This window comes from Leguminivora glycinivorella, chromosome 11, assembly GCF_023078275.1.
Source record: "Leguminivora glycinivorella isolate SPB_JAAS2020 chromosome 11, LegGlyc_1.1, whole genome shotgun sequence".
NCBI lineage: Eukaryota > Metazoa > Arthropoda > Insecta > Lepidoptera > Tortricidae > Leguminivora > Leguminivora glycinivorella.
Window position 1 is genome coordinate 14631514 of NC_062981.1, and position 11555 is coordinate 14643068.

The 11555-nt window shown below is 39.4% G+C and overlaps 1 protein-coding gene across 1 annotated transcript in view; it reads left to right on the forward strand.

Moving 5' to 3' along the window:
• Nucleotides 1–8824, forward strand: part of LOC125230945 (estradiol 17-beta-dehydrogenase 11-like) — an 80958-nt gene extending 72134 nt beyond the window's left edge. Inside the window, exons 5-7 of the mRNA XM_048136246.1 lie at nucleotides 366–613; nucleotides 3931–4047; nucleotides 7801–8824. Of these exons, the coding sequence (XP_047992203.1) occupies nucleotides 366–613; nucleotides 3931–4047; nucleotides 7801–7981 (546 nt within the window). The 3' untranslated portion in view covers nucleotides 7982–8824. The remainder of the gene's footprint in view (nucleotides 1–365; nucleotides 614–3930; nucleotides 4048–7800) is intronic.
• Nucleotides 8825–11555: the final 2731 nt, after the last annotated feature.

Below are 11555 nucleotides of genomic sequence, written 5' to 3' on the forward strand. Positions count from 1 at the left end.
CTTAGTCTTTATACATATATCTACGTAGTATCCTTCCCTTAGAGCAGTGGTTCTCAAACTTATTTTCCCATGGAACCCTTTTGGAAAGCAAAATATCTGACGGAACCCTTAAATTAAATAAATCTTTATTTTAATGTCTTAAACATAATAGTAAAGTCTAATCATTAGATTCTAATGTGAGGTATTACATGAAACTGTTTTTATTTTTACAATTGGGGAATCTTTGGTTTCATGGAAGAGAGTTGAAGTCGCATATCAGACAACCAAAATTCACACGGAACCCCCAGAGAGGTTTCGCGGAGCCCTAGGGCTCCGCGGAGCACACTTTATTGAGAATGGCCTTAGAGTTTCCACTCCTTTTTCAGACGGTAAAAGCCTTCCTGCCCAAGATGATCGACCACAACGACGGCCACATAGTGACCATTGCGTCCATGGCTGGTCACGTGGGAGTGGCCAAACTGGTAGACTACTGTGCGTCGAAGTCAGCTGCCTGCGGCTTCGACGAGGCCCTGAGATTGGAGCTGGAGGTTCGAGGGGCTAAAGGAGTGACCACATCACTCATCTGCCCGTACTTCATCCGGTCTACGGGCATGTTTGAACAGGTTAACTCAAGGCAAGTAGAAAACCCGACTGTTCATAAATAACGTAGGTAAAGTGAAAATAGCGATCGTGGCCACTGCGCGTCGAATCGAAGGCCTAAGGGAGTGACCACAACGCTCATCTGCCCGTACTTAATCCAGTCTACGAATATGTTCGAGCAGGTAGAATACTGGCAGGCAAGTATGGTCGCGCGATAAATGATAAAATATCAGGCCGTCCCTATCGCACTATTTGTAAGAGCGGGAAGCAGGACGCCGTCCCATCGCACTATTTGTAAGTGCGATAGGGACGGCCTGATATTTTTATCGTCTATATGCTTCCCGTGCAGGACGCCAGATGTTTTATCGTTTATGATGATTTCTGAAAAGTAACATAATTATTTAAGTACCTATAAGTTTAGCGCCACGCAAATTTTCACTATAAATTACAAACCTACCGCCATTTTAACCTGTGTCCAAACATCGAAAATATTTAAAGAAAAATAAATCAATTCGCGATAGACCCGGTTATAAATCTTTTAATATAGTACAAACCAGTCATTAAAATTGGCCTCGGCAAAATTGAACTATATCACATTTCCTGACCCCAATTCATACAAAGATACGTATGTAATATTTATGCTTATTGGCAATAACAACTTATTTTCTTTATGGATCATATTACACTTTCTGACTTCTGGTTGTAAAGGTCGTACTACCAGAAGTAAAATTGTATGTACAGTCACCGGCAAAAATAAGTGATGATTTCTGTACCATGTCGCTTTTAATAATTTGACAACTTCGTATGACATTTCAAAGAAAAATTTAATGTGACAAGGTACAGAAATCATCACTTATTTATGACGGTGACTGTACGTAAACGTATTGATTCGAGAGGCCATAAGATATGTCGACGAACTTTAAAGGTATGTGAACGATTACCATTCTCCAATTTTCAAGCCTTAAAATTACTACACCAAGGCGATTACCTCATTTAGTGAAGTTTATACTTCATTTAAGATTAATGAAATACTTGTTAACAAGATTGCAATGCTACTGAAGCTTATACCTACGTCATATGATGACGTACATTGCAGACATTAACATTTTATTGTGACGAAGCGGTAATTAGTTATGTTAAGTACCATACAATGGGGTTGATATTTATTACCTACATATATTTTTTCTTTTGATTTAACAATCTTCGTTGCTCTTTTATTATTTTAATCTATCATCTACCTTTCTTTAGTGTTTTGTTTTTCGGATTCATATCATTGATTTTATGATTTATTTAATTCATCGGTTAACATAACGTCATCGTCAACGGAAAATGTATGTCTAACAGATTTTTTTTGCGTAGGTATTTAGCTTTGGTCCCATAATATATGTTGATCGTTTTGTTCAGTGTGATCTATGAAGTCACTACGCAGAGAATGACTGAATTACATGAATGACTAAATGAAAAAAATTACATACTGTAAAACATCGGTAGGCGTAACAGTATCTGCACCTTGAAAGGATTGCAATACTGTCTTCATTATGTCCTCAGAAATTACCGTCAGCAGCAACAGTTAAATGCAATATGATTTATGACTCCATTGTCAAGCTAATAAGATGGCACGCACATACCTCCCCCTTAAAGCTTTAACTTAGATACTTCGCTACTCAGAGTTCTTATAAATCTTATAATAACGTGTTTTTAGTCTAAAAAAATTACATCTTAATACATGATACTAAGGGCCACTTGCACCACTCGCTTAACTCAAGTGGGCTGTCATTTGACAACTGTCAAATTCCATATAAAATGGTGGGTTAATCTCATTTTCGGTGGTGCAAGTGACCCTTAGGCACCCAAGTAAAGACGGCCCGGTTCTAATTATGTATTCACGTTCCCATAGCTGGGCATTAACTCGTTAATCCGTTAATCGTTAATTAACGAAGTTAACATTTCGATTAACGGATTAACTTTTAAGTTAACTTGAAAAAATGTTAACGGACTCGTTAACTTCCGTTAAATTTCTCCGAGTCCGTTAATCGTTAAACTAGTAGGGCAAAGGCGCCATCTGCGCTGCGAAAAACACGTTCTGAACGCTACTATAAAAGCCCGAAGTACGGCAAATCCTATGATTTGCCGGTAAATTCTAGGTTTCACCGATGTCGATTGCTAAAAGTCCGAAATATTACCTAAAAAGTATTCTTCACGTGGCTTTACCATGGCGACTGTTGTAGTGATAGGGCAGCAAATTCGAGCCCTATTTACGACCACATTCGCTTCCCTAGCCTCTACCGCCCAAAGTGCCACAACAGTCCCGTCACCGCCAGCATCTCTCCTGACACAGCTCTTGGCAGTAGCTCAGGTGATCACTGCCTTCCACGTGCAGCCTAGAGTTCAATAGGCTAGCTGTACTTCGGCCTTTTACAGAAATATAATACGTTATAGTGGATACTGATGCAACTAAATATTTAAAGAAAAGTTCATTTTTCTTCACGTGTTAACGGATTAACGATTAACTTTAACTTACGTTAAAATTGTCGAAATGTATCGCTTTAACGATTAACGAAGTTAACTTTTTTAGTAACGGATTAGCGATTAACGAAGTTAACTATTTGATTAACGGTGCCCAGCTATGCACGTTCCTTAGTAACACAAACAAACATGCAAGTTTAGGTATATTTAAAAAATGACATCAACTATCTTTAACCATATTAGGCGCCACCTGTACCTTAGTATTATGTATAAACCTAACCTATCGTGTCACCAGAAGCGGGGCAGGGCTCAAACCGTCGGTGGTCACAGCCGCAGAGAGAGAAAATTAAAACTCTTGATCCACCAGTCTCTCAAGATCGAGAGTTTTCGCTATAAGAACGTTCTAATTCTTACATGCCATTTTCATTTTCCATCATAGAAAAATTATATTTCAGATTTTTTGAGATCAAAGCGTGCGAAGTCAGCAAGTAGAAGTCCTATTGACACTTCCATGAAAAGTAACGGATACCTACACCATTTATAAGCAACAATTTTTTTTATTATTATAAATGGGCTTACTCTTGGTCACAGACTAGCCAAAGGCAAAGACGTGGCCTACGATGAAGTGAGCTCGCCCAGAAAATGCCTTTTCACTCTTGATTTGAAGGTCGCCGGGTTATATAAACGGAGCCACGCTGTGACGTCATCGCCCAAATCAATTGTTTAATTTTATTTTTAATTTTGTTCTCTTTATTTTCTCTCTTTTTTGTCATCTAAATAAGTTTCGTGACGCATTGGTTTTACTGTAATGTCATGTAAACATGTTTTTACTAATAAATAAATAAATAAATATGGTTGTCATTAAAAGTGGAAATGTTATTTCAGGTTCGTGCCTCAGCTGAACGCGAACGAGGTGGCGGACCGAGTGGTGCTCGCCATCCGCACCAACGAGGCCATGGCCGTCATGCCGGGCTACTTCAGTTACCTGCTGCCTTTCAAATGGTATTTTTTTTTAATTAGCCTCTTTTGTGTCCCACTGCTGGGCAAAGGCCTCTTGTTATCTCCACTCGATCCTGTTGTCGGCGTTTTCCCACCATTTTGGGTAGAATGCGTCCAGGTCGTCCCGCCATCTCTGGCCTACCTGAACCCCGGCCTGCCCCGTCTATGGTGCTTCGCGGGTCCCAGTTTGTAATCATTTTGGCACACCTTTCCGAAATGTCCAGCCCAGTCCCACTTCAGCTTAGCGGTCTTGACGCCCTCATCTACAACTCCAAATGGTAAATTACAATACACTTTACCCCATACAGTAAAAGCTCGGCCACACGCCCGCGTTTTGAAAGCGCAGCGTTACTAGTAGCGTAGCGCAATGATGGCGGTGCGCCGGTTCGAACCCGCGACCTCCGGATCGAAAGCCGCTCGCTCTTACCGCTGGGCCACCAGTGCTTAATTAAACAGTGAATATGCAGGAATTTTATTATGAAACATGCTATAAACTTCAACTTACGATAATGAGGAGGCACACTCAAAGGTTATTACAGATGGCGCCACCCTATTAGTCCATTGCACAGATAAAGAATTTCATACGTGAGAGCGAGAAGATGATATGTTTTTTCTCTCTCACATATGAATGACAGTGACACAGGCGCCGCCTGGCAGGATAAAATGTCAGTGTGCCTCTTCATTTTTATTATTAATATTCCGTTCCACGCATTTCGCAGTGTACATAATTTTATACATAAATGTTAGCAATATTTTGACATGGTGGATTCTAACCATACGTTCATGGTTCTCAAGTTCATTGTCACAGAAAAACAATGGGAATTACCTAAACAAGGAAATATGCAAGTCGGAAGACACAAAAGGTCAAAACAGTCTGTCATGGAAAAAATCATTAGGAAGACTGACAGCGAACTTAACCTGACCTAGACCTCGTATTCATAGGTAGATAAACACCGTGTGACTTGTGAGACGTTGGTTAAACGGCGCGGTAGACGGTGACATATATCTTATAAGGTAGTATGTTGTTGTTGTTGTTGTACGTAGTATATCTACATGTTTTAATGCCTCGTCAATAGTATTCCCTCCTATTAGGTAGGTAAGGTGGCCCTCTTTCCTCATTAGGGTCAAACGCGATTGGCGCTGTTGGTAAAGTCACCGATCCATAAAAATCACCATTAGGTTGTTACTCACATCATTATCAAGATTCCCCTTTCGTCAATAGTACCTATTAGGTACGTAAGGTGCATTAGGGTAATTCCGAAAGTCGCATAAAAATCACCATTATTTCCATCATTATCAAGATTCCCTTTTCGAAATTTACCCGAGCGTTTCTGTCATTCGGAATTACCCTAATGCACCTTATGTACATTAACGGTAAATGCAAAGCGACTAGTGCGTCTACGAGTACATAGTTCGAATACATCTACAATCTGTAAACAAGATGTCAAAATCGTTTACGATCCCTAACTCCCTACGTATAGCGCAGTGCCGCAGTTATACCCTGCGCCTGCGATATCGACAAGCAAAGACCTAAGAACTCTAGACAGATAAAGTCGATTACAGAAAAAGATGATGATATACACCTTTTTCACCTTATTACAATGCAATAAGGTAAAAAAGTAAGAATACAAATTCTTGTAAGGTTCAAAAGTTTTAAGCCTGTGTCAAGAGATTCTATGCACTTGATTCGCATTTTACGTCAGTAATCTTCCTCATTTCAAGTAACCCTGCGTGCGTAGACGAATGCACAAATGCTCACGAAACGCTTACGATACTCGATAATATATCTTTCGTAGCTATCTATCTCTATCGCTTTTGCGTATTGAATTGGCGCGACAGAGCCAGACTACCTTTCTACGGCCGGTGGCGTTTCGTGTCGCAGAAATGCTATTCGGCTACAGCGGGCCGATTTTGAGTCTCACGCGTTCGAATTCAGAAAATTGTCACTGACAATATATAATAAGCAAGTCACCGTTTTCAACCGGTATTTTAGTGACAAAATCCCGTATGCGAGATTCAAAAATCACCCTCCAGGGGGCCGATTTTTGAGTCTCACTTCGTTCGAATTCAGAAAATTGTCACTGAAAATAATAGGCAATTCACCGTTTTCAACCGGTATTTTAGTGACAGTGAGACTCAAAAATCGGCCCCCAGGGCCTGGACCTGTTCAATCGTTCACACTACGGTATCGTAGTTATCTCTATCGCTTTCCGCATTACTGGGAGACAGTTGCGTATCGTTCGCCACAGAGCGAGAGTGATTGGCCACTAGGGTACACGTTCAGTCAACCAATTGGAACCCTAAGCCACTCTAACCACACCTCGGACACTGGCGATCAAATATATGAAAGAGGCGCGTTCCTAGCATACAATTTATGCTCGTGTAGGTGATCGCGTACTAGATATGAGTGAAATATAGGCTGTCTATTCATTTTGAGGCGGTAACTGTGAGGTAACCGAGAGGGGGTGGGCGGCACTTTCAGCGGGGAGCGGGAGTGGCCATACTGTACGATAGTACTCTTTATTATACTGTGCTCTACTCTAACTATGTCATAGTGACTTTATAAATCAGATTGTAAGACATCTCTTACTGCTTGTCATTTTGACATGGTTGTAGAGTGGCCTATAGGGTTCCAATTGGTTGACCGTACAATGTTAACTGATAGGTATTTGTAGGTACATTTATTGCTAGAAGGCAAAATAACCTTACTTATTTGTTTTTGCTCAATTCAACATCAAGACACGGAATGGCAATTACTAGCCCGATATTCTTACATTTTCCCATCATTATGATGTCCAATGTAATTATTGCCGCTATTATGGAATCTCCCGCAATTTTCTAAATTAAGTAACGAATATATTTTAGTTACTGGCATACATTTTAGTTAAGTATTCTACAGCCAAACTACTACTGAACTTACTAGACTAATGTAAAGTTAATTTAATAATAATGAATAATACATTCGTGACTAAGTATTTGTATTATGTCTCACATAGGTACGAAATTATTTATATATGTATGTATAATATATATTTATGTATAATATATATTTGTGTTTAATATATATTTTATTTTATTCGGAATATGTATTTATTATATGTATATAAGTAGGTTTATTGCGATAAGTATGAATTGACTTGTGTTTTTTATTTAATTTTTTAAAATCCTGCACCAAACTAAGCTTTCTGTTTAGCCCAATGGTTGACTGGTAGAGAATGCCTCAAGGCGTTAAGTCCGCCATTTGTACTCTTTTTTTGTAAATTTGTGCAATAAAGTTTAAATAAATAAATAATACTTAGACTGTATTTAGAGGCATGCTGACATTATCTTAGCTCAAATTTCGTACGATTTATTTTCTTCTTTTCTTGGCTGTAGCTACCCCAACAGAAAATAATATACGTTTTAAATGCTTATAATATTTGGTAGGTGAAACGACAATCATAATCAATTTCTTTTTCTTGATCTCGAATAGTTAATGTTCATTTTCATCCCTATACTTAATCGTCGGCTGTTTTGTTTTCCATGGGTAAGAGTAGGTTTGCATAAGTCCACGATTTTAAACCTCACAGGCCTTTTACACACTGTAGGCCTAGCACATGATTGCCGCGAGAGTATGTCACCGCGAGATAGATGACACGTCTTCTTCTAAAACTAATGAGATAAAAACGGGTAGTCTATCTCGCGGTGACATACTCTCGCGGTAATCATGCTAACCCTGCTGATATCTGCCTCTACCATATGACTCTTTCCTTCCAGGCTCGTCCCCTGGCCATGCCTCTCGGAGTTCCTCCGGCGCCTGGTGCCGGACGCCGTGCCGATCACGCCCGCGACGCCCGCGCAGTCGGCGGCCAGGCCCGCGCCGCCGCCGCTGCCCGCCAAGCCCGACGCGCGCCCCATGACACTCACGCCGCCGCACCGACACGACCGGCGCGTCTGACGAGGCATGTGGAGTTAGGTGATATTGATGAATGGACTATTTAGTGACGTAGGTTAATCTGCCGTCTCCAGGTCGATAGGTATCTTAGACTAGGTACGCACTACCGTAGCGGCCAGCTGCACAGCCGGTAAGTAAGAATGATTGAAACCGGAGCCGCAAATACTGTACGCACTATGCGGCCTGTCGCAACCGCACGCGGCTAGCCGCTTAGTGCGTCAAGTCTTTAGGTGTTTGCAGGTATCATGTACCTGTGATCAATACACTCACATATTTTGACCAATGTTATTACAGGTACAGCAACCAATTTGAATACTAGGCCACTGTAGGACGTTATAACAGTAAACGTCAAAGTTACTTCTATGGTAAATAAACGGTGTCAAGGGGTTCTAAAGAGACCTAGGTATCAAATTCAAATTCGTTGACCGTACGCTATGCCTGTAATCAATGCAGCGGGCTGATTTTTGAGTCTCACGCGTTCGAATTCAGAAAATTGTCACCGAAAATAATAAACAAGTCACCGTTTTCAACCGGTATTTTAGTGACAAAATCCCGTATGCGAGATTCAAAAACCGCCCTGCAGCTTAATGACATTAATAAAAAAATCGTGGCTCACTTCATTATTCAATGACATGGACGTAGCTTATGAAGCCGTCTCCAGACTTTTGACAAACCGGCGGTCGATGAGTTTGTTAGTTATAGGTATTTTGACCAATGGCATTGCAGGTAACGCTGCATCTGTAATTAATACACATTAGGAAAGAATCTTACCTCACTTTGCCAGTGTTGTGGCTAAATATCATAAAGAGAACTACATTAGCCTACGAGCTTATTTACATATTGCAGTTATAATTAGTTATCCATTACTGGCCAAAATTGCTATATCGCGATGCAATGGTGAGAGACTATCAAAAAGGTTTGAAAACGAAACGGGAAAACCCTAGTTAAAGCTGTCATAAAAGTTGAAGTTTAACCGGATTCGATTTACGATACGACAAGAAGAACATAGCGTTTGTTTCTGTGAATAATTGTAACAACGGTTTGGGGTTTTACCGAGATACTTATGTTGGTATAGTATGAATTTTCTGAGATGAACTTTTCGCTTTAGCCGTAATCTGTTAAACAAAGGCCTTTGTTTCTATTATTCCCGGCGGCTAGCTCCCGTTTCCACAGCACGTGCTAAAGTCTCAGTGTAGTTAAAAAGCAACTATCATGATAGCAATAAGGTTCAAATTTATTAAACAGTTTTGCAGTATGCAGGTAACTTTTTTTGAAGATGACAAAACGTGTTATCTCCAAAAGGTCTTTTTATGGATTTGAACCTTATTACTATCATGATAGTTGCTTTTTTTTTAGCACTAAACGGGACACGTGAATAATGAAACAAAGGCCTTTGTTTAACAGATTATAGTTCATCTCGTGGCAGGGTGCCGGGTTTAAAACGAACAGCGGCCAAAATTGCTTAGTCGCTGACTTGCGCTGTCAAATATATAGTAAAAACAAAGGCCAGTAAAATTTGTTTGTTTAACAAGAAAATTAAACTAGCTATTTCCAAGACCGTGGTAAAGAAACCACCGTTTAAGTGAAAGTTCAGTGTCTCAATCTCTGAAGTTTTACTTAAATGCGTAATCATTTGATAGCCGACGTGGAAGCCAATCCCAGTTGTGTTCGAAAATCATTTTATTTGTTTCCTCATCTGTGCTCCTGTTTACAAATCGAAACGGATTGACGAAAATGCGTAAATATCGAGGTTTTAATGGGAAGAAGGAGCACGAGAACAATAGAAGCAGAAGTAGTCCATCGACTGAAGGCTTATCACATTTTAAATAAAATTCCTGAGAACTGTATTTGATGTGATATCTGGTAAACCTCCAATATTTTCAAGTAAATGAAACAAGTTTTTGTAATGTATATTATAATTAAACGTTATAATAGCTAGTTTGTTTTTATTTTACAATAAACCCCAGCAATGATATTTATAATACCTATAGTTAGCCTATGAAAATGACAGGATAGCAGTGAACTGATCAACTATTTCAAAAGCCAATGATTTATTTATACTTTATTGCACATAGGTATAAATGGTGGAATAATGTCTTCAATCTGTAGGAAATGCCCAGCTAGCACCAATTTTTTGCCTTTATTCATCGTCTCAGGTTGGAAAATGATTTCGTGAGCGATGGCACGAAACCCCGTTTTAGTCACCAGTTTGTTAATTTCTCACTGAAAACAACGATTTTAATGTTATTGGCGATAATGTTGTAACCACCATCGTCCAAAATTGTCTAATGTAGTAAAATAGCACAAGATTTCATTAATTTTTTCACAATTTTTACTTACTTCTCGCTTGGCAGCGGTTACAATATTGTCACTGTCACGTGGCGTTGTCGTCGCGCACGGTCCCAATACCAAAACCCCAAACCGTTGTTACAATTATTCACAGAAACAAACGCATAATGTTCTTCTTGTCGTCGCGATATAGCAATTTTGGCCAGTAATGGATAACTACTTATAACTGCAAGTTATCTTTAAATGATATTTAGCCACAACACTGGCAAACTGAGGTAAGATTTTTTCCTAATGTGTATTAATTACAGATGCAGCGTTACTTGCAATGCCATTGGTCAAAATACCTATAACTAACAAACTCATCGACCGCCGGTTTGTCAAAAGTCTAGAGACGGCTGACATATGACGATTACATTAAGTTTGCATGTTGGTACGTAAAGTCTCTCACAGGTATTTTGAAACGTACCGTAATAGAGTAGAGTCATTCGGGGTAACGGAACGCAGTGGGTAAACGTACGCAGTAGCCCGATCTCCGACAGCGGGGAAAGGGAGCGAAGCGTATGTTGGCAAAATTAGGTGGCGCTTGTGTCGCCGTTTAGGAGCCACGTGCCACTCCGGCGCAAAATCAGTACTCGGTGCGACAGGTCGCCGAACGTCTGAGATGCAATAATTTCGTTCCATATTTGTTCTCGGGAAAAGTGTGTTGTAGTTGAATGGATAATTACCTGGAAGTAAGTTTACTTTCTTTCTATTGTATATTTATTGTACTTATTATGAGATCATATATATTTTCTTTAATGTAACTAACCAGTGTGTTGTGTCAGTTGATTTTATAAATTTCCGGATTAATACTTCATAGGTAATCTTAAAGTTGTTATAGCAATTGTTGACCAAAATGGCTTGTAATTCAAATGTTGCGTTTCAAAAGTATTTAAGGTTCCGTTATTGCAAAATTTGTACAAGATCATTTGTTGATCAGTGCCGTACAGAAAAGTGCCATCGACAAACACCTGATTTTTGGTATAAAAGTTCAATAGTACAAACTGATGATCTAATGCTGTCGTGAACATTTTCAAAACAATGCGACTGTAATTATAACGGGACCTTAGAATACTATCCGTATATAAAAATGACAATATCTGTTCTGTACTGTGTATATCCTTTATGTAAGGCAGTATTTAAAATATCCTCAGATCTGTTTGTAAATTGTACAGTACTTTTAAATCTGATCCCACTTTTAGATTTTAATCTACCTATCGTTAACTCTAAAAGTGTGGACCAGCTTTTT